This window comes from Cherax quadricarinatus, chromosome 11, assembly GCF_038502225.1.
Source record: "Cherax quadricarinatus isolate ZL_2023a chromosome 11, ASM3850222v1, whole genome shotgun sequence".
NCBI classification, from domain to species: Eukaryota; Metazoa; Arthropoda; class Malacostraca; order Decapoda; family Parastacidae; genus Cherax; species Cherax quadricarinatus.
The window spans coordinates 26,135,094-26,156,028 of NC_091302.1; the positions used below are offsets into that span (position 1 = coordinate 26,135,094).

Here is a 20,935-nt window from a genome sequence, read left to right on the forward strand (position 1 = left end):
GAATATTTTGAGGAATTGTTAAATGTTGATGAAGATAGGGAAGCTGTGATTTCGTGTATAGGGCAAGGAGGAATAACATCTTATAGGAGTGAGGAAGAGCCAGTTGTGAGTGTGGGGGAAGTTCGTGAGGCAGTAGGTAAAATGAAAGGGGGTAAGGCAGCCGGGATTGATGGGATAAAGATAGAAATGTTAAAAGCAGGTGGGGATATAGTTTTGGAGTGGTTGGTGCAATTATTTAATAAATGTATGGAAGAGGGTAAGGTACCTAGGGATTGGCAGAGAGCATGCATAGTTCCTTTGTATAAAGGCAAAGGGGATAAAAGAGAGTGCAAAAATTATAGGGGGATAAGTCTGTTGAGTGTACCTGGTAAAGTGTATGGTAGAGTTATAATTGAAAGAATTAAGAGTAAGACGGAGAATAGGATAGCAGATGAACAAGGAGGCTTTAGGAAAGGTATGGGGGTGTGTGGACCAGGTGTTTACAGTGAAACATATAAGTGAACAGTATTTAGATAAGGCTAAAGAGGTCTTTGTGGCATTTATGGATTTGGAAAAGGCGTATGACAGGGTGGATAGGGGGGCAATGTGGCAGATGTTGCAAGTGTATGGTGTAGGAGGTAGGTTACTGAAAGCAGTGAAGAGCTTTTACGAGGATAGTGAGGCTCAAGTTAGAGTATGTAGGAAAGAGGGAAAATTTTTCCCAGTAAAAGTAGGCCTTAGACAAGGATGTGTGATGTCACCGTGGTTGTTTAATATATTTGTAGATGGGGTTGTAAGAGAAGTAAATGCGAGGGTCTTGGCAAGAGGCGTGGAGTTAAAAGATAAAGAATCACACACAAAGTGGGAGTTGTCACAGCTGCTCTTTGCTGATGACACTGTGCTCTTGGGAGATTCTGAAGAGAAGTTGCAGAGATTGGTGAATGAATTTGGTAGGGTGTGCAAAAGAAGAAAATTAAAGGTGAATACAGGAAAGAGTAAGGTTATGAGGATAACAAAAAGATTAGGTGATGAAAGATTGAATATCAGATTGGAGGGAGAGAGTATGGAGGAGGTGAACGTATTCAGATATTTGGGAGTGGACGTGTCAGCGGATGGGTCTATGAAAGATGAGGTGAATCATAGAATTGATGAGGGAAAAAGAGTGAGTGGTGCACTTAGGAGTCTGTGGAGACAAAGAACTTTGTCCTTGGAGGCAAAGAGGGGAATGTATGAGAGTATAGTTTTACCAACGCTCTTATATGGGTGTGAAACGTGGGTGATGAATGTTGCAGCGAGGAGAAGGCTGGAGGCAGTGGAGATGTCATGTCTGAGGGCAATGTGTGGTGTGAATATAATGCAGAGAATTCGTAGTTTGGAAGTTAGGAGGAGGTGCGGGATTACCAAAACTGTTGTCCAGAGGGCTGAGGAAGGGTTGTTGAGGTGGTTCGGACATGTAGAGAGAATGGAGCGAAACAGAATGACTTCAAGAGTGTATCAGTCTGTAGTGGAAGGAAGGCGGGGTAGGGGTCGGCCTAGGAAAGGTTGGATGGAGGGGGTAAAGGAGGTTTTGTGTGCGAGGGGCTTGGACTTCCAGCAGGCATGCATGAGCGTGTTTGATAGGAGTGAATGGAGACAAATGGTTTTTAATACTTGACGTGCTGTTGGAGTGTGAGCAAAGTAACATTTATGAAGGGATTCAGGGAAACCGGCAGGCCGGACTTGAGTCCTGGAGATGGGAAGTACAGTGCCTGCACTCTGAAGGAGGGGTGTTAATGTTACAGTTTAAAAACTGTAGTGTAAAGCACCCTTCTGGCAAGACAGTGATGGAGTGAATGATGGTGAAAGTTTTTCTTTTTCGGGCCACCCTGCCTTGGTGGGAATCGGCCAGTGTGATAATAAGAAAAAATAAATATATATATATATATATATATATATATATATATATATATATATATATATATATATATATAAATATATATATACATATATATATATATATATATATATATATATATATATATATATATATATATATATATATATATATATATATATATATATATATGTATATATGTCGTGCCGAATATTTAAAACTAGTCAATTAGCAAGAACTTACTTAAAATTAAGTTCTTTATGAAATTTTCTCTTATACGTTTAAAGATATATTTTTTTTCATTAATGTTAATGTAAAACTTTATAATTTTGCACCAAAAGAATCTTAGAAAACTTACCTAACCTTATTATAACAAGAACAATTTATTTTAGCCTAACCCAACTAAATATATTTTAGATTTGTTTACAATAATTTAATACTAAACAAACACAGTGAAATATATTTTTTTTTCGTTAGGTTCAGAATGATTTTGGCGAAATTATTGCATACACAAATTTTCGTTTGTCCTATATGGCAAGATGAGCGTTGCTATTTAAGCCAAGATCGCAAGTTCTGCTTATTCGGCACGACATATATTATATATATATATATATATATATATATATATATATATATATATATATATATATATATATATATATAAAAATATATATATGCAAGGAATTCGCAAGAGCAAGCGAAATATACACATACACTGATCACTGGCTGAAGGAGACTCGAACCTACGAACCTTGGAACAAAGTATGCAGTGCTATACCAAACTCCCCACACTGGACAATACCTTGGAGTCCAGCTTGCGCTAGACTTTGATCCAAGGCAGCCAGCTTTCAGGGAGAAGGCTTACAGCTTTGGGGATGAGATGAAAAGATGTAAGCCTTCTCCCTGAGAGCTGGCTGCCTTGAATCAAATTCTATGGCAAGCTGGACTCCAAAGTATTGTCCAGTGTGGTGAGTTTGGTATAGCATTGTGTACCTTGTTCCAAGGTTCGTAGGTTCGAGTCTCCTTCAGCCAGAGATCAGTGTTTATATATATATATATATATATATATATATATATATATATATATATATATATATATATATATATATATATATATCCTGTGACCTTAACTTCCATGCGTATTTTTAATGGCTTTATGAATAAATTAAATGCTAAACTCTACACACGGTAGCACTCTCGTTCTAATCTACGATATTTGCAGAAATTTTAAAACATCCTGGTTGACAATATTCCAAAAAACACACAATTGATTTTTCTCTACTCCAAAAAATTGCTATACTACTACTATTTCTTCTTCCGCTACTGCTACTACAAACTTTATTGTTATTATTATTATTATTATTATTATTATTATTATTATTATTATTATTATTATTATTATTATTATTATTGTTATTACTACTACTACTACTACTATTTACTACCATTTTACTCCCGCTACTTCCACTACTACAACTTTATTGCTAACTCTGTTACTTCTGCTACCATTACTATTTCTGCTTTTACTACTACTATTACCACAACTTTCTTGCGGATTTTGTAACTATTATTACTGCTATTACAATTTCTGCTTTATCTACTTCTATTACAACTTTTATTCCTATTTCTGCTACTACTACTACTACTACTGCTACTACTACTACTACTACTACTACTACTACTACTACTACTACTACTGCTACTAATACTACTACTACTACTACTACTACTGCTACTACTACTGCTGCTGCTACTACTACTACTACTACTACTACTGCTACTACTACTACTACTACTACTGCTACTACTACTACTACTACTACTGCTGCTACTACTACTACTACTACTACTACTACTACTACTGCTACTACTACTACTACTACTACTACTACTGCTACTACTACTACTACTACTACTACTACTACTACTACTACTACTACTACTGCTACTACTACTACTACTACTACTACTACTACTACTACTACTACTACTACTACCGTAGGGAAGGAGAAACAACCAGCTTGCGTCCAAGGAAAGGTCAGGTAGCATCACTTCACTGAGTCAAGAGGTCATCACCAGCGGAAAGGTACCTTCTTGAAGGAACGTGCTTCTACAAATAAAGCCAAACTTCCAAGCCCAGAAGTGAACACTAGGGAAAGCCAGATGTGTCTTCACTAACCCTCGTGGGAGGTACCTTGATGATGGTGAAGGGCTCTTGATCCTCAGAATTACACCTACCTCCCACTTCCTTTAATTACAACTGATTGTCTCTCGTTCGTAATTCTCCAGGCGTTGTATAACCCGTCTGGGTTTAGCACTTCCCCGTGAATATGAAAATAATATTAACTTACTTTAAGTTGAGTTTCTGAAGTTGCCGTCTCTGGAATAGGAACCTGAAGCTCTGTCAAGCTTTCACCTTCAAAAGAAAACATAATTAAAGATTTTTTTCCTAGTTTTATAAAAAAAATCACTATAGTTAATAAGTATATAATAAATGAGATCCTTATCTTCTAAGTATCTTAAAGTCACCTAAGTCAGAAAATGTATCCAATGTAATTCCGTTATTTGAACATTTTGAATGTTATCAGCATCAATATACGATATATGATCACAATACCAGGTTATGAAAATTCGCACTCCTTTATAAATCCATTAAAAAAAAAGAGAGAAAATCTAACAACTACATACAGCACAGTACTATGAAATATAGATGAATTCTTTCACATTTTAACATAATTGTTTTTGATATGGTATAACCATACGATAACTCATTCTTCTCATCCATATTTATTTTCGAGCGCTGTTCATGTTATCAATTCTTTCAAAAACCTACGTAATTACCGTTTCTCTTCCCTCTGGCGCCATGCTCGCATATATCATCAAAATCGTTACTACTCTACTCTCTAGTGACCACAAAAGGGTGATCAAGGCTGCATGTAACTTGTTCACAACCAGCCAGAGATATTTTAATCCCTGTTGTAGGGATTAAAGTAAATTCTCGGCGAGCAATAAGAAATACGCGCCTCCCGATACCTATCACCTTGATTATTCCCTGTCACTAGCAGATGTTTCATATAATTAACGCGACAGCAGGTCGGTAAATTTTGGAGCTTACTCTATACCTTCATAACTTCAGCTTAACAAAAAATGGGCTTGTTCTAAACATAGCTCATTCTAGTAGAGGGATAAACACTGATGAGATGCTTCGTACTGTCTCATGTGTTCTTGGCATACCGGCGCAAGAGGGATTTTCAGCATGCATTTTTGTTGGATGGGCTCGTTTCTCCGTCTTGGAGGAATATAGACACTACTTGCCGGTTCTGCATTTTGATTGATAAGCCAAACATAGATTATATTTTAGCTGTGTATATACTGATCAGCTCTTAGAAGCTGCGTACCGGCCATTTTGGGAGTGTAGGCGTCTCTCTCCCTATTGGCTTACGCGCCTTGGGAATAAAATATTAATAATAATAATATAGCGATGTGGTTCACCTTTTTTTGTGAACATTGGTTCAGTTATCTTTATACTGCCAGTGTGTGACAATTTTTCAAACTCAAACGCTCAAGACATGGAGATCCTTAACTATAACAACATATACTTTGGGTAGACACGGAAAATGCAAAGTAAACGACACCCCTCAAAGCCTTGTATCCAGATGTTTCTCCCTCCATAGGTATTGGTAAGCTCCTAGAGTACTTGGGTCAGACTTCGTTGTAGGGACGAAATGAGTTTTACTTCGGCTTCAGCTAAGGTCGAAATTCAGTATTTGTCATTTTGCTGGACCATTAAGACCGTGATCTGCAGGGCATGATCGACTGTATTGAAGAATGGTTCGTGGTAGATGTACTAGGTAATCCAAAATGATTTGCAAACTCTTGAGATCGTTCATTAGCAGTCCAGGTGAGGGACGTGACGTCATGTATATGTTCATATTCACTGCTCAATGGAGTTCCGTAGGAGTCGGGTTTTCGCCCTATCCATTGTTATATTTTTACTAATGACCAGCCTTGTCAGGGGCACAGCAATGTCTCCAAGATGCAGAAAACCACATTACTTCATGGTTACATATCTGGAGTCCAACGATGAATATTTTTCTTAAAATTCCTCGGAGCTTTACCCATACTTTATTCTACATTCATCCACCGAGTATCTTTTCATAAATAGAATCCATTTTTGACTTGGGCTAAGACTTTTGATTATCTGAAATAGACTTGTGTGAAGCGCCTGAACATTATAATGCTTGGTATCCGTAGTACAGGTCGCTCTCCGCACCTTGTATGCAAGGTGCTGATACGGATCAACCTGGAGTACAGGAGTGTGAAAAATGGATGCTCGATGACTTCCATTACAGACTGTATCGAGTCTTCCCTTCTTTTCCTGCAGTAGTCTTGAGATTAGAGATGGATCCCAATTAACTTTATTATCCGATTTTATGAATAAACTTCTTTCACTATAACTCACCATGCTTTCTGTTGCTCACCCCTTGCAATGAGCACTGATACACTGCTTTTAGGGCATGCCATTTTAGGTACTGGCGCACACATTTTTTTCGTATTAGCACTTCCATTTCCTGAGCAGTTTAACTCCACCTTGCACTCACTATTTCTTCCTCTTCCCTGCATGAACATCTCTTTCCACATCCGACTCTCTATGCCATCTTTTACCATACTATTGATGCTCCTGTTATTTTGGAATAGTTTCGACTGCAACACTATGCAGCTTTTTCTGTCTGTACGGACGGCTTGTACATTGATGGTTCACAGCAACTTCCTCTCCTGCATTCTTCCAGGAACTTGAACGGTGCACACTTCATCCTCACACGCAAGAATTTTGCCATGCACGAGGCTGTCATCTTCATTGCAATATGTTCTTTCACAGACTCTTCGTCTTCCCTTTTTTTTCTCACTGAACAAGATGAACCCCCAACCGTTCTCTGGTAGGGGACGTCAAGTTCTTTCTAAACTTTTTGAATCTTTCATACTAGTCAGTGTTCTCCTTCACTGTATTTCACACCATGTCAGAATTAGAAATATTTTTATGGGTTATGACCTGATGAATTACTCCGCTGTGAATATCTGCCTCATGGAAACTTTAAAAAAGCCGATCACTTTTGCTATGTTGGTCTGCATCAACGCACTTAATAACAAATGATTTACCAAAGGCACCTGGTGAGCGAAACTGAAGAAATGATACAAAGAAACAGACGATGATGTAAGAGAAAAGGCATAAAATAAGGATATAATGTAGAAATAATGAAGAGGCAAAAGATGAAGCAGAAGAACAAAATGCGAAATGGTAGAAGACGAGACAGTAGAAGAAAGACAGAAATATAAGGAAAAATAAGAGATGTTCCATGGAGACGTCAATATCAACGATATAAACAAAGCAGAGGTTGCCTGCCTCTGCAGAGGCAGCGGCTGACAAGTCCCCTCTCACCTTGAGGACACAGTGGAGACACGGGAGACACAAGGAGTCACGGCCGCGCCATGTCACCGTCTTATATGTCGGGTAAAGCGGCAACTCGTGCGCAGTTACGTAAACTAAGCCAAGAGCCGTGCTCAGGACCGGATGTAAGTCACCTCCATGACGCCCTCGCCAAGACCCACTTACCAACTCCGTTTTTTCTTTACAAGGCTGTATATATGTTTTCACGAATGCGTGGTCACCTACTTCATCCTTTACCTATCCAAAGGGATTACAATAATCTAAACTGTATAATTATATGCTGTAAACATCTAGTTTTTTGTCACCTTTAAAGAAGAGTTGAAAAAATTACAATTCAAAGTAGTATATTACAATTAAAATGATTATAAATATGTGACCTATAACCTAGGCTAAGTTATCACGGCGGTAATGGTTCGAGTTATTAAGGAATAAGAACTGTAATTTTCTGGCATGATTATAAGTAGATTAAATATTAAGACAAATATTTTTGAATAAGTTAAAATAGGATAGGCAATGTAAAACATGAAGAAAGAGATAGATTTAATGAAGTAATTAGAGCAGCAAAGAATGCGGACGTGTGTTGAGGAGTCGGTGAGGGGGGTGAGGCTTGTCTGGCTTTTTTTTTTCACTATAATTAGCTACACTCTGAAGATGCACTTACCATATTCTATTATTAAATCTAGATTGTTGAAGTGAAATCTAGCCGTATTTTCTAGTATTGCTCTATCACAGGATAGTTTTCATATAATCCCGGAACGGGTGGAGTTTGAACCCATGGCAAATGAATGACATATATGAGTCTGAGCTGGGAGACTATACCATGGAATCAGTAGCTACAGAAGACTCAAAAATTTGTTTAGAGCATTTCTAGATTTACAGTTGGGCCAAGGCTTGTATCACCTTGAGTATTGTCAAAGAAAACTCTTGTTTTATGTTCATGTTACCTGGTCAAGAACCTGACACACACACACACACACACACACACACACACACACACACACACACACACACACACACACACACACACACACACACACACACACAAACACACAGAGGAGCTGTGAATCGACCCCTGCAACCACAACTAGGTGAGTACACACACACACACATTTTATATATATATATGTGTATATGTATATATATATATATATATATATATATATATATATATATATATATATATATATATATATATATATATATATATATATATATATATATACATATATATGTATATATGTATATGTCGTGCCAAATAGGCAGAACTTGCGATCTTGGCTTAAATAGCAGCTCTCATCTTGCCATATAGGACAATTGAAAATTTGTGTATGCAATAATTTGGCCAAAATCATTCTGAACGTATTAAATTATTGTAAACGTATTTAAAATACATTTAGTTGGGTTAAACTAAAATAAATTGTTCTTGTTATAATAAGGTTAGGTAAGTTTTCTAAGACTCTTTTGGTGCAAAATTAATTTTTTTTACATTTTTTACAATGAAAAATATATATCTTTAAACCTATAAGAGTAAATTTCAGAAAGGACTTAATTTTAAATGAATTTATGCTAATTGACCAGTTTTACATATTCGGCACGACACATATATATACATATATATATATATATATATATATATATATATATATATATATATATATATATATATATATATATATATATATATATATATATATATATATATATATATATATATATATTTTGTCGTGGCGAATAGGCAGAACTTGCGATCTTGGCTTAAATAGCAACGCTCAACTTGCCATATAGGACAAGTGAAAATTTGTGTATGCAATAATTTCGCCAAAATCATTCTGAACCTATCGAAAAAAAAATATATTTCACTGTGTTTGTTTAATATTAAATTATTGTAAACAAATCTAAAATATATTTAGTTGGGTTAAGCTAAAATAAATTGTTCTTGTTATAATAAGGTTAGGTAAGTTTTCTAAGACTCTTTTGGTGCAAAATTAAATTTTTTTTACACCAACATTAATGAAAAAAAATTAGCTTTAAACGAATAAGAGACATTTTTAGAAAGGATTTAATTTTAAATGAGTTCTTGCTAATTGACCAGTTTTACATATTCGTCACGACATATATATATATATATATATATATATATATATATATATATATATATATATATATATATATATATATATATATATATATATATATATATATATATTTTATTTATTTATTATCACACTGGCCGATTCCCACCAAGTCAGGGTGGCCCGAAAAAGAAAAACTTTCACCATCATTCACTCCATCACTGTCTTGCCAGAAGGGTGCTTTACACTACAGTTTTTAAACTGCAACATTAACACCCCTCCTTCAGAGTGCAGGCACTGTACTTCCCATCTCCAGGACTCAAGTCCGGCCTGCCGGTTTCCCTGAACCCCTTCATAAATGTTACCCTGCTCACACTCCAACAGCACGTCAAGTATTAAAAACCATTTGTCTCCATTCACTCCTATCAAACACGCTCACGCATGCCTGCTGGAAGTCCAAGCCCCTCGCACACAAAACCTCCTTTACCCCCTCCCTCCAACCTTTCCTAGGCCGACCCCTACCCCGCCTTCCTTCCACTACAGACTGATACACTCTTGAAGTTATTCTGTTTCGCTCCATTCTCTCCACATGTCCGAACCACCTCAACAACCATTCCTCAGCCCTCTGGACAACAGTTTTGGTAATCCCGCACCTCCTCCTAACTTCCAAACTACGAATTCTCTGCATTATATTCACACCACACATTGCTCTCAGACATGACATCTCCACTGCCTCCAGCCTTCTCCTCGCTGCAACATTCATCACCCATGCTTCACACCCATATAAGAGCGTTGGTAAAACTATACTCTCATACATTCCCCTCTTTGCCTCCAAGGACAAAGTTCTTTGTCTCCACAGACTCCTAAGTGCACCACTCACCCTTTTCCCCTCATCAATTCTATGATTCACCTCATCTTTCATAGACCCATCCGCTGACATGTCTACTCCCAAATATCTGAATACATTCACCTCCTCAATACTCTCCCTCCAATCTGATATCCAATCTTTCATCACCTAATCTTTTTGTTATCCTCATAACCTTACTCTTTCCTGTATTCACTTTCAATTTTCTTCTTTTGCACACCCTACCAAATTCATCCACCAATCTCTGCAACTTCTCTTCAGAATCTCCCAAGAGCACAGTGTCATCAGCAAAGAGCAACTGTTGCAACTCCCACTTTATGTGTGATTCTTTATCTTTTAACTCTACACCTCTTGCCAAGACCCTCGCATTTACTTCTCTTACAACCCCATCTATAAATATATTAAACAACCACGGTGACATCACACATCCTTGTCTAATAGGCCTACTGTTACTGGGAAATAATTTCCCTCTTTCCTACATACTCTAACTTGAGCCTCACTATCCTCGTAAAAACTCTTCACTGCTTTCAGTAACCTACCTCCTACACGATACACCTGCAACATCTGCCACATTGCCCCCCTATCCATCCTGTCATACGCCTTTTCCAAATCCATAAATGCCACAAAGATTTCTTTAGCCATATCTAAATACTGTTCACTTATATGTTTTACTGTAAACACCTGGTCCACACACCCCCTACCTTTCCTAAAGCCTCCTTGTTCATCTGCTATCCTATTCTCCGTCTTACTCTTAATTCTTTCAATAATAACTCTACCATACACTTTGCCAGGTATACTCAACAGACTTATTCCCCTATGATTTTTGCTCTCTCTTTTATCCCCTTTGCCTTTATACAAAGAAACTATGCATGCTCTCTGCCAATCCCTAGGTACCTTACCCTCTTCCATACATTTATTAAATAATTGGACCAACCACTCCAAAACTATATCCCCACCTGCTTTTAACATTTCTATCTTTATCCCATCAATCCCGGCTGCCTTACCCCCTTTCATTTTACCTACTGCCTCACGAACTTCCCCCACACTCACAACTGGCTCTTCCTCACTCCTACAAGATGTTGTTCCTCCTTGCCCTATACACGAAATCACAGCTTCCCTATCTTCATCAACATTTAACAATTCCTCAAAATATTCCCTCCATCTTCCCAATACCTCTAACTCTCCATTTAATAACTCTCCTCTCCTATTTTTAACTGACAAATCCATTTGTTCTCTAGGCTTTCTTAACTTGTTAATCTCACTCCCAAACTTTATATATATATATATATATATATATATATATATATATATATATATATATATATATATATATATATATATATATACATGTATATATATATATATATTATATATATATATATACATATATATATATATATATATATATATATATATATATATATATATATATATATATATATATATATATATATATATATATATATATATATATATATATATATCAACAATGTATCTCTTAAATCTTTTGTACCATATTATGTAAAAAAATATACCTATTGGTAAAAAAAGATTGATAGGATGGTGTGGTAGAGGAAGTGTCATATTCAAATGGCGTTCAGGAAGAAATCCAAATATTCTTCCTTGAAGACTTTTTATCCATTACACACACACACACACACACACACACACACACACACACACACACACACACACACACACACACACACACACACACACACACACACACACACACACACACACACACAAACACACACACACACACACACACACACAAACACACACACACACACACACACACACACACACACACACACACAAACACACACACACACACACACACACACACACACACACGCCCATAGATTGGACCTTGTGTTCACCCTGGGCAGCTCAGACATTGAGGACATCAAGTATGAGAGTCCCCTAGGAGCTAGCGACCACGTGGTTCTGTGCTTTGAATACATAGTAGAGCTGCAAGTGGAGAGAATAACAGGAGTAGAATGGGAAAAACCTGACTATAAGAGAGGGGACTACATAGGGTTGAAGAACTTCCTGCGGGAGGTCCAGTGGGACAGAGAACTGGCAGGAAAGCCAGTAAATGAAATGATGGAATATGTAGCAACAAAATGCAAGGAGGCAGTGGAAAGGTTCATTCCCAAGGGCAACAGTAACAACGGGAAGACCAGAACAAGCCCCTGGTTCACCCGACGGTGTAAGGAGGCAAAAACAAAGTGCAATAGAGAATGGAAAAAGTACAGAAGGCAGAGAACACACGAAAATAGGGAGATCAGTCGCAGAGCCAGGAATGAGTACGCACAGGTAAGGAGGGAGGCCCAGCGACAGTATGAAAATGACATAGCATCGAGAATCAAGACTGACCCGAAACTGTTGTATAGCCACATCAGGAGGAAGACAACAGTCAAAGACCAGGTGATCAGATTAAGGACAGAAGGTGGAGAACTCACAAGAAATGATCAGGAGGTATGTGAGGAGCTGAACAGGAGATTTAAGGAAGTTTTTACAGTAGAGACAGGAAGGGCTGTGGGAAGACAGAACAGAAGGGAACATCAAGAGGGAATATACCAGCAAGTGTTGGATGACATACGAACAACTGAGGAGGAGGTGAAGAAGCTCTTAAGTGACCTTGACACCTCAAAGGCGATGGGACCGGACAACATCTCCCCATGGGTCCTTAGAGAAGGAGCAGAGATGCTGTGTGTGCCTCTAACCACAATCTTCAACACATCCCTTGAAACTGGGCAACTACCTGAGAAATGGAAGACAGCTAATGTAGTCCCCATATTTAAGAAAGGAAACAGAAACGAGGCACTAAACTACAGACCTGTGTCTCTGACATGTATTGTGTGTAAAGTCATGGAGAAGATTATCAGGAGGAGAGTGGTCGAACACCTGGAAAGGAACAAGATTATAAATGAAAACCAGCATGGGTTCATGGAAGGCAAATCTTGTATCACAAACCTCCTGGAGTTTTATGACAAGGTAACAGAAGTAAGACACGAGAGAGAGGGTTGGGTAGATTGCGTTTTCCTAGACTGCAGGAAGGCCTTTGACACAGTTCCCCACAAGAGATTAGTGCAGAAGCTGGAGGATCAGGCACACGTAAAAGGAAGGGCACAGCAATGGATAAGGGAATACCTGACAGGGAGGCAGCAACGAGTCATGGTACGTGAAGAGGTATCACAGTGGGCGCCTGTTACGAGCGGGGTCCCACAGGGGTCAGTTCTAGGACCAGTGCTATTTTTGATATATGTGAACGACAAGATGGAAGGAATAGACTCTGAAGTGTCCCTGTTCGCAGATGACGTGAAGTTGATGAGAAGAATTAAATCGGACGAGGATGAGGCAGGACTGCAAAGAGACCTGGAGAGGCTGGACATGTGGTCCAGTAACTGGCTTCTCGAATTCAATCCAGCCAAATGCAAAGTCATGAAGATTGGGGAGGGGCAAAGAAGACCGCAGACAGAGTATAGGCTAGGTGGACAAAGACTACAGACCTCACTCAGGGAGAAAGACCTTGGGGTGACCATAACACCGAGCACATCACCGGAGGCACACATCAACCAAATAACCGCTGCAGCATACGGGCGCCTGGCAAACCTGAGAATAGCATTCCGATACCTTAATAAGGAATCGTTCAAGACACTGTACACTGTGTATGTTAGGCCCATACTGGAGTATGCAGCACCAGTCTGGAACCCACACCTGGTCAAGCACGTCAAGAAGTTAGAGAAAGTACAAAGGTTTGCAACAAGGCTAGTCCCAGAGCTCAAGGGAATGTCGTACGAGGAAAGGTTAAGGGAAATCGGACTGACGACACTGGAGGACAGAAGGGTCAGGGGAGACATGATAACGACATACAAGATACTGCGGGGAATAGACAAGGTGGACAGAGATAGGATGTTCCAAAGAGGGGACACAAGGACAAGGGGTCACAACTGGAAGCTGAAGACTCAGACGAGTCACAGGGACGTTAGGAAGTATTTCTTCAGTCATAGAGTTGTCAGCAAGTGGAATAGCCTAGCAAGTGAGGTAGTGGAGGCAGGAACCATACATAGTTTTAAGAAGAGGTATGACAAAGCTCAGGAAGCAGAGAGAGAGAGGATCCAGTAGCGATCAGTGAAGAGGAGGGGCCAGGAGCTGAGTCTCGACCCCTGCAACCACAATTAGGTGAGTACAATTAGGTGAGTACACACACACACACACACACATCCCAGGTGTTTGCTGCGCTGTTTGCTCTAGTGAACTGGTGCTCCCACAAGGTACTAAGTGGTCCCAGATTTTTTAATACCACGCACACCGAGTGTTAGGACCCATTCTATGCTGACAAGGCATCTCAGGCCAATCGTGCCAAATTTGAAGGCAGGAAAAATAAAACATATATACGTTTGGGGCACTAGCGGTAAAAACGTATATGCACGTTTGGACAGTTTACGGGTTAAACTGTCCAAACATAGATCTACGTTTTCACTGCCAGCACACTCAATATTTTGATTTTTTTTTTTTTTTTAATTAATGATGTTGAACTTAGCCGTACAGAATGCAAAAAGGATTTGGGGGTTATGGTAAGCAGCAACCTTAAACCAAGACAGCAGTGACTAAGCATACGTAATAAAGCAAACAGATCACTGGGATTTATATCTAGAAGTGTAAGCAACAGAAGTCCAGCGGTTATTTTACAGCTTTATACATCATTAGTAAGGCCTCACCTAGAGTAAACACCTCAGTTCTGGTCTCCACATTACAGAATTGATATAAATTCGTTAAAAACATTCAGCGTAGAGTGGTATGAACAAAGATTGAAGACTCTTAAACTACATTCACTTGTAAGGCGGAGAATGAGGGGAGACATGATCAAAGTGTGTAAGTGGAAGATGGGTATTAACAAAGGGGATATAAATAATTTTTTGAGGATATCCCTGTGAACCCGCAATAATGGATTTAAATTAGACAAGTTTAGATTTCGAAAGGATTTGGTTTGGTAATAGGGTAGAATCCCGGTAGATGATGAGTGGAATGGTCAGCCTAATAGGGTTATCAAAGTTAAAACCTTGGGTAGTTTCAAACTTAGGTTGGATAAATACACAAGTGAGGGATTTGGATTTGAGTGGGACTTGCACCTGAGTAAATAGAATTATCAGAGCTTATTGCTTGGGTAGCATTTAGTCGGTTAGAGGGTTGGATTTGTGCAGGACCTACCTAGTATGGGCCAACAGACCTGCTGCAGTGTTCCTCCTTTCTATGTTTTTATATTTAATTTATAAAATAATTTTTGTTAATACTTTTGGGTATCTGGAACAGATTAATTGGATTTACGTTATTTCTTACAGGAAAAAGTAATTGCGGAAATCGTCAGATTCGGGTTTAGTCACTGTCTGGAACGGATTATGATAACGGAAGTCCCCTGTATTATTATTATTAATATGGCATCAAAAGAAGACACACTCTTAGTGATTTTAATGTGTACCTGCATGCCAGCGCAGTGTGTAAGTATATTTAGGTACAGATACACATAAGTACAGTGGACCCTCAACCAACGGCGGCATCGACTAATGCCAAAATCGACTAACGGCGCTCTTTGGCATAAAAAAATTGGCTCTACCAACGGCGAAAAACTAGTCTAAAGGCTTTTGTCCCTAATGTGTCTATGCAGCCTGAGTGGGCCCAGCCACTCCAAGACTCCGTGTACAGCCAGTGTGTCAGTCGGTTGATTCCACATGCACCTGCAATATATATTCTATTATTCCAGTGTTTTTAGTGTTTGTAACCACTAAATAAGCCAACCTGAGCCCAAAGAAAGTCTCTAGTGCCAGCCCTGAAGGAAAGAAACAAAATTCAAGAAAAAACTCGTGAAGTGCCAAAGTGGAGGAGGAAGAGAGGGGAGAATTTGCCTTCTGCAGTGATTCTACGATATGTACGATACTAAAGCAGGAGGTATCGATAAAGGCTATAGTGCTAGCCAGCGATAAAGTGTAGAATTAACCCTTTCAGGGTCGGCAGGGCCTCTCCTAAACTTGTTCTCAGAGTCGGAAATTTTTTGAATTTTTTTTGTGAAATGATAGAGAATATTTTCCCGATCATAATGACACCAAAAGTATGAAATTTGATGGAAAACTTAGGGAGTTATGCTCTTGCGAAGTTAGCGGTCTCGACGATGTTTACACATCGGCAATTTTGCCCACTTTGAGCCCTATTTTCAGCCAATTCCAATGTACTAGTCGACAAAAATCATAACTATTTTGCTAGAACTCCATTTTTTCTACTGAACGAGTACAAGAAACCACCCATTTACCAATTTTCACTATCCAATAACGTGGTCAGAAATTGGTAATTTTGCCAATTGGCAATTTTGCCAATTTCACACAAATTTCAAAAGATGCCAATTTCCAAATAGGGCCCAGAATAAACAAGACAGACATTTCTGGCACTAAAATAACGTTTCCTCTGTTCATTACTCATGTCCCTAGGCCTCCGTTGCATTTCTTTTGCTTTCCACTTTGAATTTTTATTCTCACAAAAAATAGAATTTTTATGTTATGCAGACTACTGCATTCGTGTAGAAATGGCATAGAAATAGTATAAATAATATTAGTGCACTTGTGAAAGAATATTAGATTCACCAGTTGAAGTGTATTGGACATGTGGCATGATTTGTTTACCTTTGAAGATTGGCAAAAATCAAACATTTCTGCTACTTTGAGCTCAATTTTAACCCTTTGACTGTTGAAAGGCCCAATCCTGAAGTGTCTCCTGGTGTCACAAAATATTCGAAAAAAAAAATTATTTTTTCTTACGAAAATGTTAAGTTTATTTTTCTGATTGTTTTAGTCCCAAAAAAAATTTTTCCCATCAGTACTTACCCAGATATAGAGGCATCAAGTTTGCAGAAAATGAGCCATGTATGGCAACAGCGACGACTGCCGCTCGCCCAGTAAACTTTGGTTTACTTGTATTTGATGGTTTGTTGTTTTTTTCACTATTTTATTTTTTCACATAACTTATGTGGCCTGTGAGACTAAAGTAAGGTGCAATGTACATATATACACAAGTTGTACTCACCTATTTGTGGTTGCAGGGGTCGATTCATAGCTCCTGGCCCCACAATAAGCACACAAACATAATTATCAATATATTGTTTACTAAACTTGTTTACAAAATACAAAAAATTGTTTATTACTATTGTTCTGTAATATACAGTAGGGCCCCACTTATATGGCAGGTTAGGTTCCAGGCTACCGCCGTAAAGCGGAAACCGCCGTAAAGTGGAACACCCTTTTTTTTCCCTTATAAATGCATACAAACACTAGATAACAAGTTTACACTAACATATATTAAGTTAGCAATAGAAACAGGCATCAAAAAACAATAAAAAAGTACAATACACACATAGTGCACTCATTACTTACCTTAAAATATTTAGTCTTAATCTAGGGTGAGACAAATAGTATTTATTGTAAGAAATCAAGTGTGGTATGTATGGTAGTCAGCCAAGCTACCATACCAGGCCACATAATATTCTATTACATTTAAGCATCCTAGAGCGATAAAATGCATATACAGTTTACTCATTACTTAACTTAAAATATTTGGATTCTTAATCTAGGGTGAGAGTTAGTTTAATATGTTTATTATGCACCCCATACCCATCCTGTGGGCGGTAGTCAAAAGATTACAGAGGTACATAATTGGTCCAGGGACTGGACTCCAAAGTTTTGATAGTTGAGCAAGTTACAGAGGTAATGAACTCACAATTTACAAAGGTAATGAACTCACAATTTACAAAGGTAATGAACTCCAGGTAGGTCTGGTCACAATCATGACAAGTTACAAAGGTATTTACAGATTACAGAGGTATGTAATGGGTCCAGGGACTGGGCCCCCAAAGTTTTGATAGCTGAACTAGGTACAAAGGTAATGAGCTCACAAGTTACAAAGGTAATGAATTCTGTAAGAATGGTTACTTACGTTTATACATGGCTACAATCATGAACAAATTATAGTGTAATGAGCAATTCACACTTCCACACCCGGTCACAACTGTAATGAGTTATTGGTGCAAATATTGATTGTTGAGACACACACACACACACACACACACACACACACACACACACACACACACACACACACACACACACACACACACACACACACACACACACACACTACACACACACACACACACACACACACACACACACACACACACACACACACACACACACACACACACACACACACACATACACATACAAAAACTCATACACACACACACTCATACACACACACACACACTCATATACACTACACACACACTACACACACACTACACACACACTACACACACATACTACACACACACACACACTACACACACTACACACACACACACTACACACACACACTACACACACACACACTACACACACACACACTACACACACACACACACACACACACACACACACACACACACACACACACACACACACACACACACACACACACACACACACTACACACACTACACACACACTACACACACACACGCTACACACACACTACACACATACACACTACACTACACACACACACACACTACACACTACACACACACACACACTACACACACACTACACACACACACACACACACACACGCTATACACACACACTACACACACACACACTACACACACACACTACACACACACACTACACACACACACACACACACACACACACACACACACACACATACACACACTACACACACACTACACACACTACACACACACACACACACACACACACACACACACACACTACACACACACACTACACACACACTACACACACACACACACACACACACATACACACTACACACACACACACACACACACACACACACACACACACACACACTCACACACACACACACACACACACTACACACACTACACACATACACACACACTACAAACACACACGCTACACACACACTACACACACACACACACACACACACTATACACACACACACACACACACACACACACACACACACACACACACACACACACACACACACACACACACACACACACACACACACACACACACTAAAAACACACACTACACACTACACACACACACACACACTACACACACACACACTACACACACACGCACACTACAAACACACACTCACACACTACACACACACACGCTACACACACACTACACACACACACACTACACACACACACACACACACACACACACACACACTCACACACACACACTACACACACTACACACACTACACACACTACACACACTACACACACTACACACACTACACACACACACACACACACACACACACACACACACACACACACGCACACACGCCTGTGCAGGTTCCTGTAATAGTGGGATGCCTCTTATACCTTATACAAGTCTTGTAATTAACAGTAGCGGCCTCTCGACAACAAAAGCTGAACCAAGGCTTATCTGAAGGCCTAGGCATGTACTGCCTTCCCCCCTCTCTCTCTCTCTCTCTCTCTCTCTCACACACACACACACACACACACACACACACACACACACACACACACACACACACACACACACACACACACTAAAAACACACACTACACACTACACACACACACACACACTACACACACACACACTACACACACACGCACACTACAAACACACTCTGTCTGACTTTTTTGGGTTATCCTAGGTTCCCTACACATATGCTGCTATGTATGATAATTCTATGTAACTGTATTTGTGTTTACCTGAATAAACTTACTTACTTACTTACTTACTTACTTACTTACACTCACACACTACACACACACACGCTACACACACACTACACACACACACACTACACACACACACTACACACACTACACACACTACACACACTACACACACTACACACACTACACACACTACACACACTACACACACACACACACACACACACACACGCACGCACACACGCCTGTGCAGGTTCCTGTAATAGTGGGATGCCTCTTATACCTTATACAAGTCTTGTAATTAACAGTAGCGGCCTCTCGACAACAAAAGCTGAACCAAGGCTTATCTGAAGGCCTAGGCATGTGCTGCCTTCCCCTCTCTCTCTCTCTCTCTCTCTCTCTCTCTCTCTCTCTCTCTCTCTCTCTCACACACACACACACACACACACACACACTTCCTGCGGGAGGTTCAGTGGGACAGAGAAAGGGTAGGAAAGTCAGTAAATTAAATGATGGAATATGTAACAACAAAATGCAAGGAGGCAGAGGAAAGGTTTGTTCCCAAGGGCAACAGAAACAATGGGAAGACCAAAGCGAGTCCTTGGTTTACCCGAAGGTGCAGGGAGGCAAAAACTAAGTGCATTAGAGACTGGAAGAGGTACAGAAGGCAAAGGACCCAGGAAAACAAGGAGACCAGTCGAAGAGCCAGAAACGAATATGCACAGATAAGGAGGGAGGCCCAGCGACAGTACGAAAATGACATAGCATCGAAAGTCAAGTCTGACCCGAAACTGCTGTTTAGCCACATTAGGAGAAAGACAGCAGTCAAAGACCAGGTGATCAGGCTGATGAAAGAAGGTGGGGAACTCGCAAGAAACGATCAAGAGGTATGTGAGGA

The 20,935-nt window shown here is 39.3% G+C and overlaps 1 protein-coding gene across 1 annotated transcript in view; it reads right to left on the reverse strand.

Moving 5' to 3' along the window:
• The window catches only part of LOC128687544 (serine-rich adhesin for platelets-like), a 109,688-nt gene that overhangs the window by 59,889 nt on the left and 28,864 nt on the right, over positions 1–20,935 (reverse strand). Inside the window, exons 2-3 of the mRNA XM_070083860.1 lie at positions 7,010–7,535; positions 4,204–4,268 (exon numbers count right to left, since the gene is read on the reverse strand). Coding sequence (XP_069939961.1) covers positions 4,204–4,268; positions 7,010–7,535 — 591 coding nt within the window. The remainder of the gene's footprint in view (positions 1–4,203; positions 4,269–7,009; positions 7,536–20,935) is intronic.